Genomic DNA, 19,752 nt, shown 5'->3' with positions numbered 1-19,752 from the left:
TAATGGTATGATTAAAAGTTAGAATAAGAGATAGAAATAATAGAGGGGAAATAATATATATAATAAAATAAAAGCAATAACAAGAGAAAATATGGAATAATTGAATGATGACAGACTGCAACTTAATATAAATGTGTATTATTATTACAAATATATGTTGATTGAATGTAATAAATATGATTAATTTTACTAGTTTTATTTGTATTAGAATGCATGATACCCAAGTGCCACACTGTTCACGCATTGATAGGTTTGTAAAAAAATAAAAAAAACTTGAAAATAAATAAATAAAAATGAACCAGTTGCCAAACATATGAATGTTGTGATTGTGGGGATACTGCAAAGGTCATAATCCTGAAAAATGGTCATGTCACTTTTTTCAGTGCCGTCATAACTTTGAGCGGTCACTAAATGATTTGTTGTCAGCCGAGGACTACCTTTACATGTAGCTTCAACCCTGTGTACAGGTAGTCCTTGACTTACAACCGGTCGCTTAGCAACCATTCAAAGTTCCGATGGACACAGGGGTACTTACCGTTCTGTTCTTAAATTCCATCCGCCCCCTCCAGTCATGTGACTGCGATTTGGGCTCTGGGTAACTGGCCCACATCCTGCAGTCATGTGACCATGTTTTATGACATTTTTGTTGAAAACGGGCATTTACTCCAGGATTGGGTAATTATGGCCCCTTTACAACCTGTGGACTTCAACTCCCAGAATTCCTGGCAGCATGGATGGCTCAGGAATTCTGGGAGTTGAAGTCCACTGGTCATAAAGAGTCCATAGTGGCTTACCCCTACTATAGTCATTTAATTGACTACAATTAAAAACTAGATGGCTCAGTGGCTAAGACACCGAGCTTGTCGATCAGAAAGGTCGGCAGTTCGGCGGTTCGAATCCCTAGTATAGGTCTCCTGCGTTAGCAGGGGGTTGGATTAGATGATCTCCAAGGTCCCTTCCGACTCTGTTACTGTTACTAATTAAGCTTATCTTGCTTAATAAGAAAGAAGGTAAGGCATTTTTAGGGTCTTTGTTTTCTAAATCTCAGATTCAGTCCTTGATTTACATCCATTCATTTACTAACCGTTTGAAGTTACAACAGGATTGGAAAAAAAATGGCTTCCAGTGGTCCTTGCACTTACGACCATCGCAGCATCCCCATGGTCACATGATTAAGCAGCACGTATTTATGACGGTTGCAGCATCCTGGGGTCAGATGATCGTCTTTTGCCCCCTTCCCAGCTAGCTCCCATCCAACAGTCAAGGGGGAAAGCTGGATTTACTTAACGACTGCCTGATTCATTTAACAATTGCACTGATTTGCTTAACAACCATGCCAAAAAAAGGTTGTAAAATCAGCTTCCTTGCTTCGCAAACCTTCGAAATTCTGGTTCCAGTTGCCAAGGACCACTTGAGCTCAAAACAAGCAGCTGAGGTTCATTTTTGAGGCTTGGCGATGTCTTGCAGACAGGGGTGGGTTCTAAATTTTTTTACTACCGGTTCTGTGGGCGTGGCTTATTTTGTGGGTGTGGCTTAATGGTCATGTTACAAGTCTTTAGGATTTAGCAGAGGTACTGGTCTACCAGGCTTTTAACTGCTTGCAGAGCTGTACCAGTCTACCCATTTGTTTTTGGAGGCACCGGTCTACCACCACACTGCCTTTTAACACTGATCAGCTGTAGGGCGGCCCTTTGAAGCCCCGCGGCAAGAGTTTAAACAGTTTTAGCCGATCAGCTGGGACTCAGGAGGGAGCAATAGATTGGGGATGGGGCCAAATAAAAGGTAAGAATAACATGGAGGGGCGGGGGGGGCAGAACCGGTTCGGTGACGTCATATCATCACTGTTACCGGCTCGGTGGAACCGGGTGGAACCGGGAGGAACTCACCACTGCTTGCAGATACAGACAGCGAAGCAGCAGCATTCAAAACAACATTTGCTGTTTGCCCCAAGTCTTAATCCCCATTTATTAAACACGCATGTGACAAATAAGTTGTAATGAATATCTCATTAAAGATCAGCTTGAGTTAACAGTTTAGCCAGTGCTGCCCGTGATAAGCTTTATCAAATGAAACTTTTCCTGGGCTGTTGGTGGTGTTATCTTTATCGTTCAGCCCTTCTTTGCTTTTAGATAGGGGACTGGGAGGAAATTGAGGGAAGAGAGTCGGAAGTTTAATGCTGGTTTATTTAGAAACGTGCTAGAATTGCTTCTTGATCGACAACGCTGCAGTGAAAGAGAGAAAATACACTGCACTAGAAATATTATGAGTAATTTATCTCTCTTGCTGGAAGGTTATACTTTGAAATTTCCTGCCCGTTTATCTGTGTAGTTCAGATGCCCTGTTTGGGGCATGGGAAAGAGTTGGCAGTGGCTTCAGGCATGCCTCTACAATAATGACCAGTTGACTTTCTGAAGCGCCTGGCAAGAGATTGTAAATTGCAAACCCTCTAAAACCGGAGAAATTGCTTTTCCTTGTCCATCGATGAACACCAAAGCATGCCACCTCTGTCATCCAGTGGCGTCCATAAGAGAATTTTTCAGGAGTACATTTGAACAGGAGACCAGGAGATGTTACATTGGAGTGGTAAATGAGGAGTTGTAAGTCAAGAACTACCTATATGTTTTTTGAACTACAAGGTTGGCCTGCCGTCCACTCTAAGAATCTATAAACCGGTTTGGAGTCTGTTGCAAGCTCTTAAGAAACTCTTCCTAAATTCAGCATGAACCATGGAATAGAGTAGAGTAGAGTAGAGTAGGGTAGGATAGAATAGGGAAGGGTAGGATAGGATAGGGTCGGGTAGAGTAAAGTAGAGTAGAGTAGAGTAAAGTAGAGTAGAGTAGAGTAGAGTAGAATAAAGTAGAGTAGACTGGAATAGAGTAGAGTAGAGTAGAGTAGAGTAGAGTAGAGTAGAGTAGAGTAGAGTAGAGTAGAGTAGAGTAGAGTAGGATGGACCAGACCAGACCAGACCAGACCAGACCAGACCACCAGAACAGAACAGAACAGAACAGAACAGAACAGAACAGAACAGAACAACAGAATAGAATTCTTTATTGGCCAAGTGTGATTGGACACACAACGAATTTGTCTCCGGTGCATAAGTTCTCAGTGTACGTACAAGTAAAAGAAGTGATAAGTTGTGTTCATAATCATAAAATCATCATAAATCATCAGTTACAACACTCAGTGATTGTCATAGGATACTAAATATAAGCAATCAACATAAATCATAAGATGCAAACAACAAAGTAGTAGTCATAAGATTCTAAAGGAACAGATAATAGGGAAGATGAGAAGGATAATAGTAACACAGCCCTAGTAGGTGGTTTGACCTAGGGCCGTGATGGCGAACCTATGGCACGTGTGCCACAGGTGGCACGCGGAGTCATATTGGTGGGCATGCAAGTGTTGCCCTAGCTCAGCTCCAGCACGCATGCGTGCAGTGGCCAGCTGATTTTCAGGCCTTCTGGGCCCACCAGAAGTCGGCAAACAGGCTGTTTCCGGTCTCCAGAGGGCCTCTTGAGGGGTGGGGAAGGCTGTTTTCGCCCTTTCCAGGCTCCTAGAAAGCCTCTGGAGCCTGGGGAGGGCAAAAAACGGGCCTACTGGGTCCACCGTGCCATCACATGCCAAAAGCGGGAGGAGCATGGGGGAGGGGTCGCGCGTGCATGCGTGGGGGAGAGGGCACATAGAATTATGGGTGTGGGCACGTACGCGCGCGACCACCCCGCACTCCCCCCGCTTTTGGCATACGATGGCAAAAAGGTTAGCCATCATCACTGACCTAGGGCAGGGGAGCATGCTGTGGGAATTAGTTGTTTAGCAGAGTGATGGCATGGGGGAAAAACTGTCCTTGTGTCTAGTTGTGTAGGCATGCAATGCCTTATAGCGGTGTCCTGGGGGGAGAAGTTGAAACAATTTATGTCCAGGATGTGAGGGGTCTGTAGATATTTTCACAGCCCTCTTCTTGACTCGTGCAATGGAAGGCAGGTTGGTAGCCATTGTTTTTTTCTGCAGTTCTGATTATCCTCTGAAGTCTGTGTCTGCCTTTTTGGGGTGCAGAACCAAACCAGACAGTTATAGAGGTGCAGATGACAGACTCAATCATTCCTCTGTAGAACTGGATCAGCAGCTTGACTTACAACCTGTAATTTGTCGTGTTGTGATGGTCATAAAAAAGACCAAACCAATTTTATTGACCTTTTTTGCAGAGGTTGTTAAATGAATCTCCACAATCATTAAGTGAATGCCATGGCTGTTAATTAAGCCAGTAGTTCACCGTGGGTACGATTTTGCTAAAAACCAGATATGAATGCTGATTTTCAGCAAAATCGGGGTAAAATGTAATCATGTGACTGTGAGATGTTACAAACAGCTATATATAAATTAAAAATATGTGCTAGGATTCATACATGGCTTATAAATGTGATGTATAAATAAAGAAACATGGATTTAGTATGCATAAAAATTTTAATCTGGGATTGCCAACATCTAAAAGTTAATTTAGTGGGGTTTTTTTTGAAAAAAGGTTATATATGTGCCATTTTCTGTATGCCATAATTTAGAAGACTTGTAAATCAAAAAGTTCCAAATTTTGAACTGTAATATCAAAGAACGGTGGGGGAAAAAAATATTGCAGTCCAATATTGTAGGCCAAATTCAACATGTTCACCAACTGTAATTTAGTTTTTTCTGTGTTCGTCAGATTTATATTCAAAGCCCTAATTATACGGCACCCAGATGTGTTCTAGGCCACAATATATTTTTGAGGCTGAATAAGTTGCCCACATTGGCCTGGTTACTCGACTGTCAATTTTTTAAAACAATTTTAAAACCCCTAAAACTGAGAAGGTTTAGTAAAAGTTTCTCTTTTTTATGATCCTGAAATAAATCCGTAAAAATTTACATCACAATAAATTGCTGCAAGCTTATTTTGCGTGGGTATGTATATGCGTAAAAGATGTAAAATGTAAAATGTAAAAACATTTTTGAAAAAGAGATGTTGCTTTTCTTCAACATGGCCTCTCTGTGTGTCGACTTTAACTCCCAGAATTCCTCTATTCTATTCTATTCTATTCTATTCTATTCTATTCTATTCTATTCTATTCTATTCTATTCTATTCTATTCTATTCTACTCTACTCTACTCTATTCTATTCTATTCTATTCTACTCTACCCTACCCTACCCTACCCTACCCTACCCTACCCTACCCTACCCTACCCTACCCTACCCTACCCTACCCTACCCTATTCCATGGTTCATGCTGACACCTTTGTTCCAACATATTAATACTTTATAAAGGAGGGTTTCTTATGCAGTTATTCAGCCATTAATCTGTTTTAAGGGTGTCAGCTGACCAGAATCTCGTGGTTTCCTGTCTCCTCTTATGTCTTATCTACAATGACTTGATCAACAGCCAACCTGTTTCCTGCCATTCTTTCCCATACAAAATATTGTTTACAGAGAGGAGAAATATTCAGCACCAATTAGTGCGGGCTGTGGAAGTTAAATGTATTTAAAATTCCAGCACAGATGGGGGTAACTTAAACACTAATTGGGCACACCCAAACCAATTTGGAGCTGAATTCTGCTGTAACAAAATAATGAGTTGACTAGAGTGACCTTATTGTTTATTTAATAGTAACAGAATAACAGAATAACATATTAATAATAATATGAGCCTTGGTAGTACAGTGGTCTAAGGCACCCTGTTATTAAGCTGGTTATTAAGACCAGCTGCCTGCAATTACTGCAGGTTCGAATCTCGCCAAGGCTCAAGGTTGACTCAGCCTTCCATCCTTTCTAAGGTAGGTAAATTGAGGACCCAGTTGTGGGGGCAATAAGCTGACTTTGTATAAATAGACAAAAGAATGAAGGCTATTGCTTAGCACATTGTAAGCCACCCTGAGTCTCCGGAGAAGGGCGGCATATAAATCAAATTAAAAAAAAAACAAAAAACAGAAGAGACCTTTTCGAGGTCTTCCAATCCAACCCCCTGCTCAAGCAGAAAACCCTATACCAGTAATGGCGAATCTTTTCGACATCGAGTGCCAAAAAGGGAGTGCGCGCGTATCCATGTGTCACATGCATGTCTGGGCCGCAACCCGGAAGAGGAGCTTCCCAGGGCGCATGTGCGTGCCCGAAAATGAACCTCTGGTTTCAGCTACTGAACTTCCGGTTTCAGCTACTAAACTTCCGATTTCAGCCAGCTACTCTTCCGGGTTTCTGGCGCATATGCGCATGCGACGATCAGCTGGCCAGCACGCACGCTCATGCAGGAAAACGGAAGACCAGCTCTTCTAGTTTCCAGCACTGCCGCATGAAAAAAGGTCAGCTGATTGTCGCATGCATTCCAGAAGCCCAGAAGAGAAATGGGCAACACCGCATGTGCCAGGCGACATAGTTCCACATGCTACTTCAGGCATGCATGCCAGAGGGGGGTTTCAGCAGGTTCTGACCAGTTCTGGAGAACTGGTAGCGAAAATTTTGAGTAGTACGGAGAACCAGTAGTTTCCATCTATTGCTTCTTGCTTTCCCTCAGGTGCTTTGGAGATCCTTATTCAACTTTGGGAAACACTACAGAGCCAGGTTGGGGGCAGGTTACTGTGAACAAAAACTGTGGGTTACTACTGGTAGGCATGAATGCTGATTTGATGGCACATAATCTAACTGCTAAACATAATCAAAGTGTCAGAGTTCCGACAGATGCCCTAATTAAATCATGAGCCTCGAGCCAAGCTTCAAAAGAAATCCAGTTATTTAGTAGGAGCTTCATGTCGGCAGGTTCCAAGTGAAGCCAACTCTGACCCCACGTAATTTATGCCCCAATCATGACCTTGTTTTTCCCCTCCGCCCAGGGTGTATAATCAATCACATTCACCAACGGAGCAATTTTGCGGGTTGTAGAGATCACTCCCCTCCGGTCGCTGTGGGTAACCCTGGGAGATAGCCTTGAGAGAGATATGTCTGGAATGTGCTTTTGTATTTGGCTGCTGTGCTGCAGGCCAGGGATGCTTTGTGAGTTGACACAAAGCTACTAAAAACTAGAAGGAAATGGAGAATCAACCAACCCAAAAAACCTTATTAACCATAAGGAAAATGGAATTTGGGACACATTCTGCCTTTTCTTGACTGTGTGGTTCTCTTGACTGTGAGAACAATCACTGAAACGGCCCTTCCCTTACATGGCTGTGCTAAAAGTGTACATACTAATAGAGGAGCTATCTATGCTTTTAGCATTGCGGAAGTCCGTAAGGATGTGGTCTATGACAGGGGAGCTCACAATGCAAGTTCTGTGTTGTCTTATTTATAAATGATACCATCCTTCTGATACTCTCTCATTCCATGCAGAATAAATGGGATGCAAGTCTACACTGTACGTCTTCATGGTTGCAACCAAAAGTTATTTTTTTCCGGAGGATGAACCATGTTAAGGGATTGTAGCATAAACAGTAAAGAATCCTGCGGCAATTCAAAGACTTACGGGGTTATTACAGAGGAAGTTTTATGGATGACAATCTACTCTTTCAGATGCTTAAATGTCACGAAGTAGCTTGTGGTCTCCTAAGAGCTGACTGTCATCGTAACTTTCTTGGTATTTGAGGTGACATTACTTTCTTCTTAATGGTCATATTGAAAATGTACATACTAGCTGGGATTTGAAAGAGTGGGTGCTTCAATGTTTTTCCTTCTTTGAAATATTTTTACATTCATTGATTGCTGAAGGATATATCTTCTAATATATTGGCATAAATTGTGAGAGTTTGCTGTGAAATCCTACAAAAGCGTAAACACCTCATGGATTAAAAAAAAAATAGTATGAATCATAGCAAAGGAAACATTTACAATTCATCCTGCTTTAATATTGTATATCATCAGGTAATCTATAGTATTTCCTCCATTTCATTTCTTTGTACTGATATTTTTATATGTACTGATCCCTAGGCTGTAAAGTTTCGATAAAGCAGATAAAGTTTTATAGATATGTTTAATTAACTTAATCAGAGCAACAATTTTATAGATTTTACCTTCATAATTTACCTATATGTGGAATTTACCTATATATTCCAATAAAGGAGAATATTTGTACCTCAGGGTTGAAATGAGGGATCCTTGGTGCTCTCTGAGCTTGGTTGTTTTCTTGGGTACTTTTCAGTACCCAAACTAGGTACTAACACTAGCAGTGATGATGTTACCTTGTATGATAATGAAACGTCTGCAAGGAAACAACCAAGCTCAGAAAGCACCAAGGACCCCTTACCTATATACTGGTAGTCCTTAATTTACGACCACAATTGAGCCCAAACTTTCTGTTGTTAAGTGACACATTTGTTAAGTGAGTTTTGCCCCATTTTACAACTTTTCTTGCCACAGTTGTTAAGTGAATCACTTCAGTTGATAAGTTAGTTAACCCGGTTGTTAAATGAACCTGGCTTACCCCTTGACTTTGCTTGTGAGAAGGTTGCAAAAGGGCATCACATCACCTTGGGACACAGCAACGGTCATAAATACAGAAGAGCCTGTAGTACAGTGGACTAAAGCACACTGTTATTAACATCTGCTGCTTGCAATTACTGCAAGTTCAAATCTCACCAGGCTCAAGGTTGACTCAGCCTTCCATCCTTTCAAAGGTAGGTGAAATGAGGACCCAGATTGTGGGGGCGATAAGCTGACTTTGTATAAATATACAAAAGTATGAAGGCTATTGCTTAACGCATTGTAAGCCGCCCTGAGTCTCCGGAGAAGGGCGGCATATAAATTAAAGCAAAAAAAAAAACAAAAAAAAAAAAACCCGAACCAAATTGCCAAGCATCTGAATTCTGATCACATGATCATGGGGATGCTTGCAAAAATCGCAACTGTGAAAAACGGTATTTTTCAGTGACATAACTTTGATTGGTCACTGAACAAACTGTTGTAAGTCGAGGACTACCTGTATTCATTTTCCCATATGTACGTGTATATTTTGCTGTATTTTTTTCCCTCTTTTTTTGTACTGATTACTGATTGTACTAAACTGTGTTCTGCACAATTTGTTTTCCCCAAAGGTGCTTTTTTCAACTGGACTTTCTGGTTTTTCTTTGAAGAAGAAAAAGCTGAAGAAGCTTCTTGGATGAGAAGCGAAATGTCTTCAAAGAAAAACCAGAAAGTCCAGTTGCCTCTTGAAAAAAGCACCTTTGGGACCAGGGGTGAAATGTAAAATTTGTTACTACCGGTTCTGTGGGCATGGCTTGGTGTGTGTGTGGGGTAATGTAACTGGGTGGGCGTGGCCAACTTTTTTTTTTTTAACTTTTCAAAGCATTTTTTTTAATGCATTGAAAAGCCTCTGCCGATCAGGCAACTCAGCTGGGATCGTCAGAGAGGCTTTTTAAAAAATGCTTCTCTGCCCATCAGGCAACTCAGCTGGGATCGTCAGAGACTTTTCAAAGCATTTTTTTACCACCTCTTCGGCCAAGAGGTTGCAGAAAAAATTGCTTTGAAAAGCCTCTGATGATCCCAGCTGAGCCGCGCGATCATCATTAAAATGCTTTTAAAAGCATTTTTTCGTCGGAAGAGGTTGTAGAAAAAAATGCTTTTAAAATTGGAAAAAAAAAAGCCTCTGATGATGATAGTGCGGCTCAGCTGGGCATGGTGGGGGGGTGAGGGATTTTTGCTACCAGTTCTCCGAACCGCCATCGCTACCGGATCGGGCGATCTGGTCTGAACCGGGAGCATTTCACCCGTTTGGGACAGTAGTGGGTTTCAAATCCCGGCGCTACCAGTTTGCTATCGGTATAGAGCGTTTTTGATGACGTCTGGGCAGGTGGGCGGAGCCTCCCCCCACCGCCGCTACCAGTTTGCCCAAACCGGGGCGAACCGGGAGCAACCCATCACTGCTTTGGCACAACCATGACCTGGATGACTGAGAATCTCCATACACAAAGCGTTTGTTCTGTTGTGATAATAGAATCTCACCATATCAATTTGACCTCCTTCCTCCCATGTTTTCTTCTCCTAGAATTGAATATTTCTCTTCTTCTCATCCTGCAGATGAAGACCTTCTTGATATAAACACCTACCACGTAACATCCCTATGATGACCATCATCCAGGAAGGCCAACTCCACTCAAGAAACCCTTGGTTATCCATGTATAGCTTGCTCAAACCCTGCAACAGAATTTAGGTTTTGTTTTTTTTTAAAGTTGTGTTTGCTGTGGCTTCTTAGACCTACAAGTGCTGGCCTTGCCAGCGAAGATTTTTGGACTTCTTTTTCTTCTTGGCTGTAAGCCAACAAGATGATCGATCTGAGCTTCCTTACGGATGAAGAGCAGGAGTCAATTCTGAAAGTGTTGCAGCGGGATGCGGACTTAAAGAAGGCCGAAGAGGAGAGAATCAGGTAAGGAAGGGCCTCCAATAATTCCACCCTACGGGCCACTTGTAGAAATTGGTTTGGGTCAAAGGCATGAATGGAGAAGAGATTGCTCAACCGTTAACTTTGTTCAGAGTTGCTGAATTAATCACCGTTTATGAAGAGGGTTTGGTGTTTTTGTTTACTTGCTTTGTTCCAGGCTTTTGAATAGTTAGAACTTTAGGAGCAGAATGCAAATATTTCCCTTTTTAATCACTATGCCTTCCCTGGGGAAGACCATGCATGGAGAGATTAGGATAGTTCACTCTGTTGCAAGGCATTAAAGACCTGTTAATTAATTAGTGGAACGACTTGAGGGTGCTCCATCCCTGGAAGTTTTTAACCGAGAGATAGGACAACCATTTATCTGAAATGGTGCAGTTGGGTCTCCTGCTTGGGCAGGGATTTTTATTTTATTTTATTTTATTTTATTTTATTATTTTATTTTATTTTATTATTTTATTTTATTTTATTTATTTTATTATTTTATTTTATTTTATTTTACTATTTTATTTTATTATTTTATTTTATTTTATTTTATTTTTTTATTTATAAGTTTGTCAAATATGTACAAGATAGCAGGTATGAATATGAACATGGACATGAACGAAGGAAATGAAAACAAATAAATGGGGACAGTAGGACAGGGATGGTAGGCACGCTGGTGCGCTTATGCACGCCCCCTTTACGGACCTCTTGGGATTCACATATTGTAGCAACCGGTTTGCCCAGCATTGGAAATGTGAGCGTGCACGTGCACATGCGTGCAGCATCACAACACATGGCAATTCGCTCACACCATCCGCACATCCATGCGACATCAAATAACATGGCAATTTGCTCACCCGCGCTGTCCACACATGCATGTGGCATCAAAAACATAGCGATATAGGATAGGATTGCGCCTAGGTGGGTGGGTGGGTCCACCTGCAGGTCGCCAATACCCGTTTGCCTGAATCGGTCTGAACCGGCTGAATACCACCTCCGCTTCCAACTCTGTTATTCTGTCACTCTGACCTGGAAGCTGTCACAAGCATTTTAACTTTGAGGTTGAAATTTGATTGATTGTTTTGTTTTAATAATTTGAATGGGAATAGTTGTTGTTTTTTTTTTAACCTGGTTAGGTTGCATATTGATTTTATGAACTATTTGGTTTTAGTTTTTATATGTCCCTCAGCAGTCACCTTTGTGAGGTGGTTGCTATGCAAATTATGCAAATAAATAAATAAGGGATTTCTTTTTTTGCACTAACAAATCATAATCTTCCAGTTATTTATCTAGGACAGTGGTGGCGAATCTTTTACTCACCGAGTGCCGAACAGCTACACGCTTTCTTTGCGCACGCAGTTGCTATCTGCACTGATGTACAGCTCCTCCCCGTGTGCTGCATGCGCAACCGCACCATCTGCGCATGCGCACAGGTTTTGCGCAGCTCCCCCTGTGCGCTGCGCATACAATCGCACCATCTGCGCATGTGTGCAGTTTTCAGGCATGCAATGTGCACATGAATGTGGTCTACACTTGCGTGCACTGCACGCAAGTACTCTCGCACACATGCGCAAATGTGCGCGCATGCCCAGGAGAGCTCTGAAGACCAGCTGGATCCCCTGAATTGTGTGAATGCTCGAATACCAGCTGGGGCACACGCGCAGCTGCAGGTGAGTTGGGTGACAGCTCGCGTGCCCAGAAAGATGGCTCTGCGTGCCACTTCGGGCACGCATGCCATAGGTTTCCCATTAGGAATCTAGGACTTTGCTCTGATGAGACTGTCATTCTGGAATACTTTCCTCACTGAAATTCATAAGGTATTTATTGATCTGTTGAACTCCAGCACCAACTTTACACACCAACTTGTGGGAACATTACAGTAGTATAGTACAGGTAGTCCTCAATTTATGACCATAATGGAGGCAGTCACCTATTGAGTCACCCGTGTGACTGACCCAATTTACATCCTTTTTGTTTGCAGGGGTCGTTAAGCAACTGGACATAAGTTGAGAACTAACTGCATTTGGTTTTTTCTTCTTCTCTGCATTCCTTTAATGATTATGGTTTTTACATTTTTTCATCTTTACTTCTGTTATTGTGTTTTACTAGCTTTTTTTTTTTAATTCAACCGCTTTAAGATGTGACTGCAAGAGGCAGCACAGAAATATCAGGGCATACCTTAAAATGTGATTTTATTGTCCATTGCAACCTATGCCATGAATAATAGTAGTAATCAATAGGCTCATTTATGACTGTACTAAAGATTGGTTGGATTGTGATTTAGTAGTGAAAATACATAAAGCATACCGAAATAAACAAAAATGAAACATTGTTTTAAAGTCTAAGAACATTAAAATTTATTAGGACCATCAAAGAGTACTTTAAAAAAAAATTTTACTGCGTGCAGAAAGGGACACAATTTTTTTTTTTTAATTTGATTTATATGCTGCCCTTCTCCGGAGACTCAGGGTGGCTTACAATGTGCTCACACATGAACACACACCAGCCAGGCCCTCACGTGGCCCGTTTATGAATAGGCCTCAGCCTAGTAGTGGGCTGCGGCGCACAGGTTGGGGACCCCTGTTCTAGAGCAGGGGTCCCCAACCTTTTGGACCCCAGGGACCACTAAATTCATAATTTTAAATCCTGGGGACCACTAATATGATCTGCCTAACGGCTGTGTGGGCGTGGCTAGGTGGTCATGTGATTGGATAGGCGTGGCCAAGTTGATGTCACTCAGGTTGAGGGGTGCCTCTCTGGCCTCTACTCACCCCTCCACTCCCAACCCCTCCTCGCCTGCCGGCCTGGGCTCCTTAGAGCCCCAACAGGAAGCCGTTGTTGGAGCTAAGCAGACACCACGAGAAAGAGTTGGCAAAACAGCTGGCTCAGTTCAAATTGAATCTGGCCAAAAAGGAGGCTCAGCAGAAGCACCTCACGGAGGACCACAAGCATAGGCTTTCCAAGCAGAGGGAAGACCTGCGGGAGTGCAAGGCCAGGTACCGGCGCCTGGAGGCTCAGCAGGCTGAGTTGGTCAGCCAGTTCCAAGCCATGATGCAGTCCCATTGGAACAAGACCCTCCGGCTCTTTGCCACCAGTGGCACTTCCCTCCAGTCTTCGGCTAAAGCCCTACACCAGGAGTCTGAAGCAGACCCCAAGTCGGAATTTCTGCCCCCCTCCAACCCACACAAGAAGACCCCAAAGGGGGAGACTCTCTACAGCAACACAAGTGTTCATTGCACGTATCTGGCCCAGGGGCCATAGTTTGAGGACCCCTGATTTAGTGCAATATAAAAAATGCAAATAATTTTTCTGCTGACCACCAAAATTTTCTAAAAGCCCACCAGTGGTCCACGGACCACCAGTTGGGGACCCCTATTCTAGAGGACCTCTAATGGAGAATTTGGTTTCTACGAAAGTTATGTCTCTAGCCAAAGTCTATGATGTCTCTTCTTGCTTGTTTTTCTTTTGGCTTGTGGTTTTAGAGTTTCCTTGCTTGAGATGTAATCTGGCCCTGGCATTTGTCTGCATTCCACTCTTACGACCTTTTGCTGAGAGATGAGTTAATAGCCACATAGCTCACTACATTTTAGCCCTTGCGCAAGATCTAATAAACCTCGGGCAAGAGGTCCCAGTCTGCTCAGCGCGCTTGATGAAAACAGAGAAAAACTTGTAAATTCAGCTAGTGGGTCTGGAATACTCATGCTCGGTTTGTGGATGTAATAACAGCATACGGCTACCCGGTGGGTTTAAGGATAGGTTAAAAATAAACTGGCACTTTTGGACTCTTTACCACCAAGGCCACTGGCACCATGCAGTCTGAGAAAGTGAAAAGTTGTGGTTGTGTTAACACTAGGAAAACACCCTCTGCTGTTTTTTTCTAGGTTTTCTTTTGTGGCAGAAACCCTTAGAATAGCAAATGCGTTTGTGTGCTTGTGTCTGTGTTTGATTTTTTTTTTTCTGCTTTAAACTCTGCAAATTGGCTTATCTGAGCATGTACGCTGAAAAAGAACAATGATCTGGTTGATGCACAACTCTCCAGCTGTATCTGTGGGTATATTTTTAGGGCTTACCTTTGTCCTACTTGTGGACCCAGCTATAAATGGGGTTATCCAGAGATAATCCAATTATCTGGACTGAAGACCTGCTTGTTATAGTCTGCAAGAAAAGGAAGAACGGTTTTGGATTCTCTCTCTCTCTCTCTCTCTCTCTCTCTCTCTTTCCCACACTCTCTCTCTCCCACACTCTCTCTCTCCCCCTTCCTCCCTCTCCCTCTCCCGCCCTCTCTCCCGGTACCTATCTTTCTTCCTATCCTTCCTTCCATCCATCCATCCATCCATTCTACCTTCTTTCCTTTTTTCTTTCTTTCTTTCTTTCTTTCTTTCTTTCTTTCTTTCTTTCTTTCTTTCTTTCTTTCTTTCTTTCTTTCTTTCTCTTTCTTTCTTTCTCTTCCTCTCCTTCCTTCCTTCCTTCCTTCCTTTCCTCACTGAGAAAAGTAAGGAAGTAGCATAAGACCTTGTGGCATTTTGTACATTGTTCCTTCCTAAGCAGGATGGCTCAGCAGTTGAGCCATCTGACAGCCCGGATTTGAGACCCGAGTGCCACGTGATGGGGTGAGCTCCCATTCTTGCCTCAGCTCCTGCCCAGCTAGCAGTTTGAAAGCATGCAAATGCAAGTAGATCAATTGGTACCACTTTGGTAGGAAGTTAACAGCGTTCCATGCACCTCGGCGTATAGTCATGCCAGCCACGTGATCATGGAAGTTTCTTTGGACAACGCTGGCTCCCTTGGCTAGAAAACTGAGATGAGCACCAGCCCTTAGAGTTCGGCATGACTGGGCAGGGGAAACCTTTACTTTATCTTCAAGCAGGATGCGAAGGAGAGGGAAGTCAACTTTTCTGTTTGCTTATTGTATTACTCAGCTGGGCTGGGTTCCTATTCTTTAGGAAGGCAAGGGTAAAAATAAGCTCTAAATCTTCATGCATGAGAAGTTACTGGGATTATCGGATGGCTAGCAGAAAAGTTACAGACGGAGAGTTTGTTTTCTTTCTGAAGAATTGGTGAAGGAGAATTCCTGTGGCTAAGTGAGCTGTAATGTACAAGTCAGGAGATCTTAATTCTGCTTCTTATTGGATCAATCTGTGATGTGTTGCCAGAGTTTTAAATTTCTTCTTGGCTCCTCTTCTGCCTGAAAGGGGAAAGAAGAAATTTAGGCATTAAACCATGTTCTAACAATGGCCCTAAATGCTAGAGTAATTAATATGTATTCTTGGTTAATGACTTGTCTCTGTTTTGGCCTTTGTTTTAAGCTCTAAATTGGGCTTTCTATGCACTGTACAGGGGACGCGGTGGCTCAGTGGCTAAGACGCTGAGCTTGTCGATCAGAAGATTGGCAGTTTAGCGGTTTGAATCCCTAGTGCCGCATAATGGGATGAGCTCCCGTTACTTGTTCCAGCTTCTGCCAACCTAGCAGTTCGAAAGCACGTAAAAAATGCAAGTAGAAAAATAGGGACCACCTTTGGTGGGAAGGTAACAGCGTTCCGTGCGCCTTTGGTGTTGAGTCATGCCGGCCACAATGACCACGGAGACGTCTTCGGACAGCGCTGGCTCTTCGGCTTTGAAATGGAGATGAGCATTGCCCCCTAGAGTCAGGAACAACTAGCACACATGTGCAGGGGAACCTTTACCTATGCACTGTACACTTCTATATTTTTTTCAGCAATCTTCTGCAGGTAGTCCTTGACTACTTAAAACCATTCGCTTAGTAACCATTCAGAGTTTCTAATAAATAAAGTGACTTACAACCAGTTCTGTGATCCGAATTTGGGCACTTGGCAACTAGCATGCATTTAGGATGGTTACTGCATCCTGGGGTCACGTGGTTGCCACTGCGACTTTCCCAACAAGCTTCCAACAAGCAAAGTCAGCGTGATTCGCTTAACATGATTCGCTTAACAACTGCAGTGATTTGCTTAACGATTGTGGCAAAGAAAAAGTCACCGAAATTGGGACTATAAGATACACTGGAGTATAAGATTTCAAAGAGGAAAACAAGAGGAAAAAAAATAGGTTTTGGCCTCCGCGTGTCCAGTTTTTGCCCTCCCTGGCCCCCAGGAGCACTCTGCCGGCCTCCCAAACCCTCTGTGCATCCCGTTTTTTGCGAAAAACAGGCCCATTTTCAGCAATGTGAAATGTAAAATTTGTTACTACCAGTTCTGTGGGCGTGGCTTGGTGGGGGGATAATGTGACTGAGTGGGTGTGGCCAACTTTTAAAAAAAAAAACTTTTAAAACCATTTTTTCTACACTTCTCTTCAGCCGAAGAGGTGGTAGAAAAAAATGCTTTTAAAAATAATTTTAAAAAACCTCTGATGATAGCGTGGCTCAGCTGGGCATGGGGGGGGGGCGCAGGGATTTTTGCTACTGGTTCTCCGAACCACCAGCCACCATCGCTACCGGATTGGGCGATCCGGTCCGAACCGGGAACATTTCACCCCTGATTTTTGGCCTCCTGAAACCCCCACACGTCCCGTTTTTGCCCTCCCCAGCCCCCAGGAGCACTCTGCAGGCCTCCCAAACCCTCTGCACATCTTGTTTTTGCGAAAAACTGGCCCATTTTTGGTGAAAACGGGACACGCGGGGCAGGGTTTCAGGAGACCAAAAATGGCTGTATTCGGTCTATAAGACGCACCAACATTTCCACCCTGTTTTAGGTGGGAAAAAGTGCATCGTATACTCCAAAAAGTACAGTAATAAAAGTTGTTCAAACACAAGTGATGTAAATTTTCAGAAATCCTGGGCTTCTTCACTATTCATTCTAAGAACTGATTTAGGGTTAGGATTAACAGGTGGAGCATAAAGATAGACATTGCGTTAACAGGTGGAATTTTTGTCTTCTGACCAGTCATATTTATTCAAAGGGCGTTCCGTAACTGCAGGTAGAAAGAACCACATTGTGGTAAGACAGAAGAGGTGGTTTAAAAAAGAAAAATACAATTGGTATGCATTGGGCTATTCCTGTTGAACAATATCTTCATGGACACATACTAGATAGGCAAAGAAAAGAACAAATATTGTAATGCTCTGGAACTTAAAACATACTTAGAAAATTAGTTAAAATGTATTATTTGCTTGCTCTCAGACTTATTTTATCCTGGTTACAACATACAGATAGTTCTTGCTTAATGACCAGTTGCTTAGCGACTGTTCAAAGCTATGACGGACTCCGCGCAAAAGGTACATACGACCTGATTCCAGAGTTCCAACGGTGGCACAATTGACATATATTCATTCATTCATTCATTCATTCATTCATTCATTCATTCATTCATTCATTCATTATCCAGTTTTACTGAATCACATTTAAGCTCCCGATATAATAACTACTGTATTTCTCATTATTTTTCATTTTCTAGGAATTTACCTGAAAAAGTAAAGGATGATGCCCAAGTTAAAAATATGAGCGGGCAGTGGTTTTATGAAGCGAAGGCAAAGAGGCACAGAGAGAAAATACATGGAGCCGATATAATCCGGGCATCAATAAGAAGGAAACCCTTGACAATAGGTATGTGTTGATTTTGGGAAAAAAAGAAGCATGGCTTTGTGTAGAAGAGGAAATGGGAGTTTTGGGTTTTTTTTGTAGATCTTCAATCAAGAATACACTTCGTTATGATTAAAATGAGGAAGGACTTTTAATGGTCTTGATTCAAGTCAGCTTTCCTCCAACCTACTGTCCTCTAAATGTTTTGGACCTCAGCTACAATTCCAAGCCAGCATGATCAGTGGCTCTCTCCAAGTGGAGGATCTACCCAGTGGTGGGATTCAAGTAATTTAACAACCGGATCTCTGCCCTAATGATTTCTTCCAACAACTAGTTTGCCAAACTGCTCAGAAAGTTAACAACCGGTTCTCCTGAAGTGGTGCGAACTGGCTGAATCCCACCACTGGATCTACCTACCTATCTACCCATCCATCTATCTGCCCTCCTATCTGACTGTCTACTTGCCTGCCTGTCTTTCTGTCTGTCTGCCTGCCTGCCTGTCTACCCACCTACCTGCCTACCTACCTGCTTATTTACTTACCTGCCTGCCTACCTACCTTCCTACCTACCTATCCATCCATCCATCTGCCCACCTATCTGACTGCCTATTTATCTGCCTATTTTTCTGTTTGCCAGCCTACCTGCTTACCTACCTACCTAATTGCCTGCCTACCTGCTTATTTACTTACCTGCCTGCCTACCTGTCCACCTATCTATCTACCCACCTGACTGCCTACTACTTGCCTACCTGTCTTTCTGTCTGCCTGCCTATCTGCCTCCCTGCCGATCTACCTATCTACCTACCTACTTACCTGTCTTTCTGTCTGCCTACCTACCTGCCTATTGACCTACCTACTTACCTGCCTAGCTGCCTGCCTACCTACCCATCCATCTATCTGCCCACCTATCTGACTGCCTACTTATCTGCCTATTTTTCTTTCTGACTGCCTACCTACCTTCCTATTAACCTACCTACTTAACTGCCTGCCTGCCTACCTACCCACCTATCTATCGGCTCACCTACCTGACTGTCTATTGCCTGCCTGTCTTTCTGTCTGCCTACCTACTCACCTGCCTATCTACCTGTCTGTCTGTCTGCCTACCTACCTACTTGCCTATTGACCTACCTACTTACTTGCCTACCTGCCTGTCTGCCTACCTACTTATCTGTCTACCTACCTGGCCACTTACTCTCCAAGCAACTCAGAATCAATGGAAGTCAATATATTGAATGAAGATTCAATGAAAATGCTTAGATGATTTATCCATACTCCCATCTTGTTCAACAGCCATTGGGATAACTGGGTGTCTACAGAATAGCTAGTTTCTCCTAGACAGGTAGTCCTCAAATTATGACCAAAATTGGGATCAGAAAATTTGTTGTTAAGCAGGGTGGTCATTCAGTGAGACATCACACGACTGTGCCTGATTTTATAACCTTTTTGCTATGGTCGTAGCGTGAGCTACCAAGTGCTTGTGATTTGCAACCTCCTGCCGTCTTCCCCATTGACTTTGCTTGTCCGAAGCCAGCTAGGAAGATTGCAAATGGCGATCAGGTGATCGCCAACCATTTTAAATACCTGCACCTGGATTTTGATCACATGGCTGTGGAGATGCCACGAAGGCGATGAGTGTGAGGACAGGTGGTGTCGCTTTTTTCAGTGCTGTTGTAACTTCGAACAGTCGCTAAGCGAATGGCCGTAAGTTGAGGACTATCTGTATAGCACATGTTTACAGGAAATGTAGTCATTATTGTGGGCTTTTTACCAAGTTGAAAAATGCTGCGAGTTTGTAAAAGATTTAATATTTTTAAAAGGATGCCTTTCTTAACAATAGGTTAGAATAAA

The 19,752-nt window shown here is 42.9% G+C and overlaps 1 protein-coding gene across 27 annotated transcripts in view; it reads left to right on the top strand.

The window, feature by feature from the left end:
* Positions 1 to 19,752, top strand: part of SYTL2 (synaptotagmin like 2) — a 103,938-nt gene that overhangs the window by 36,355 nt on the left and 47,831 nt on the right. For all 27 annotated transcript variants that reach the window (XM_087895834.1, XM_087895829.1, XM_087895825.1 and 24 more), the window contains 2 exons: positions 10,025 to 10,370; positions 17,781 to 17,929. In XM_087895834.1, the coding sequence (XP_087751960.1) occupies positions 10,270 to 10,370; positions 17,781 to 17,929 (250 nt within the window). In that variant the 5' untranslated portion in view covers positions 10,025 to 10,269. The remainder of the gene's footprint in view (positions 1 to 10,024; positions 10,371 to 17,780; positions 17,930 to 19,752) is intronic.

The sequence above is a fragment of the Pantherophis guttatus genome, chromosome 5 (assembly GCF_059756535.1).
Source record: "Pantherophis guttatus breed Tessera chromosome 5, ASM5975653v1, whole genome shotgun sequence".
Classification (NCBI taxonomy): Eukaryota; Metazoa; Chordata; class Lepidosauria; order Squamata; family Colubridae; genus Pantherophis; species Pantherophis guttatus.
This window is presented reverse-complemented; position numbering and strand designations above follow the sequence as displayed.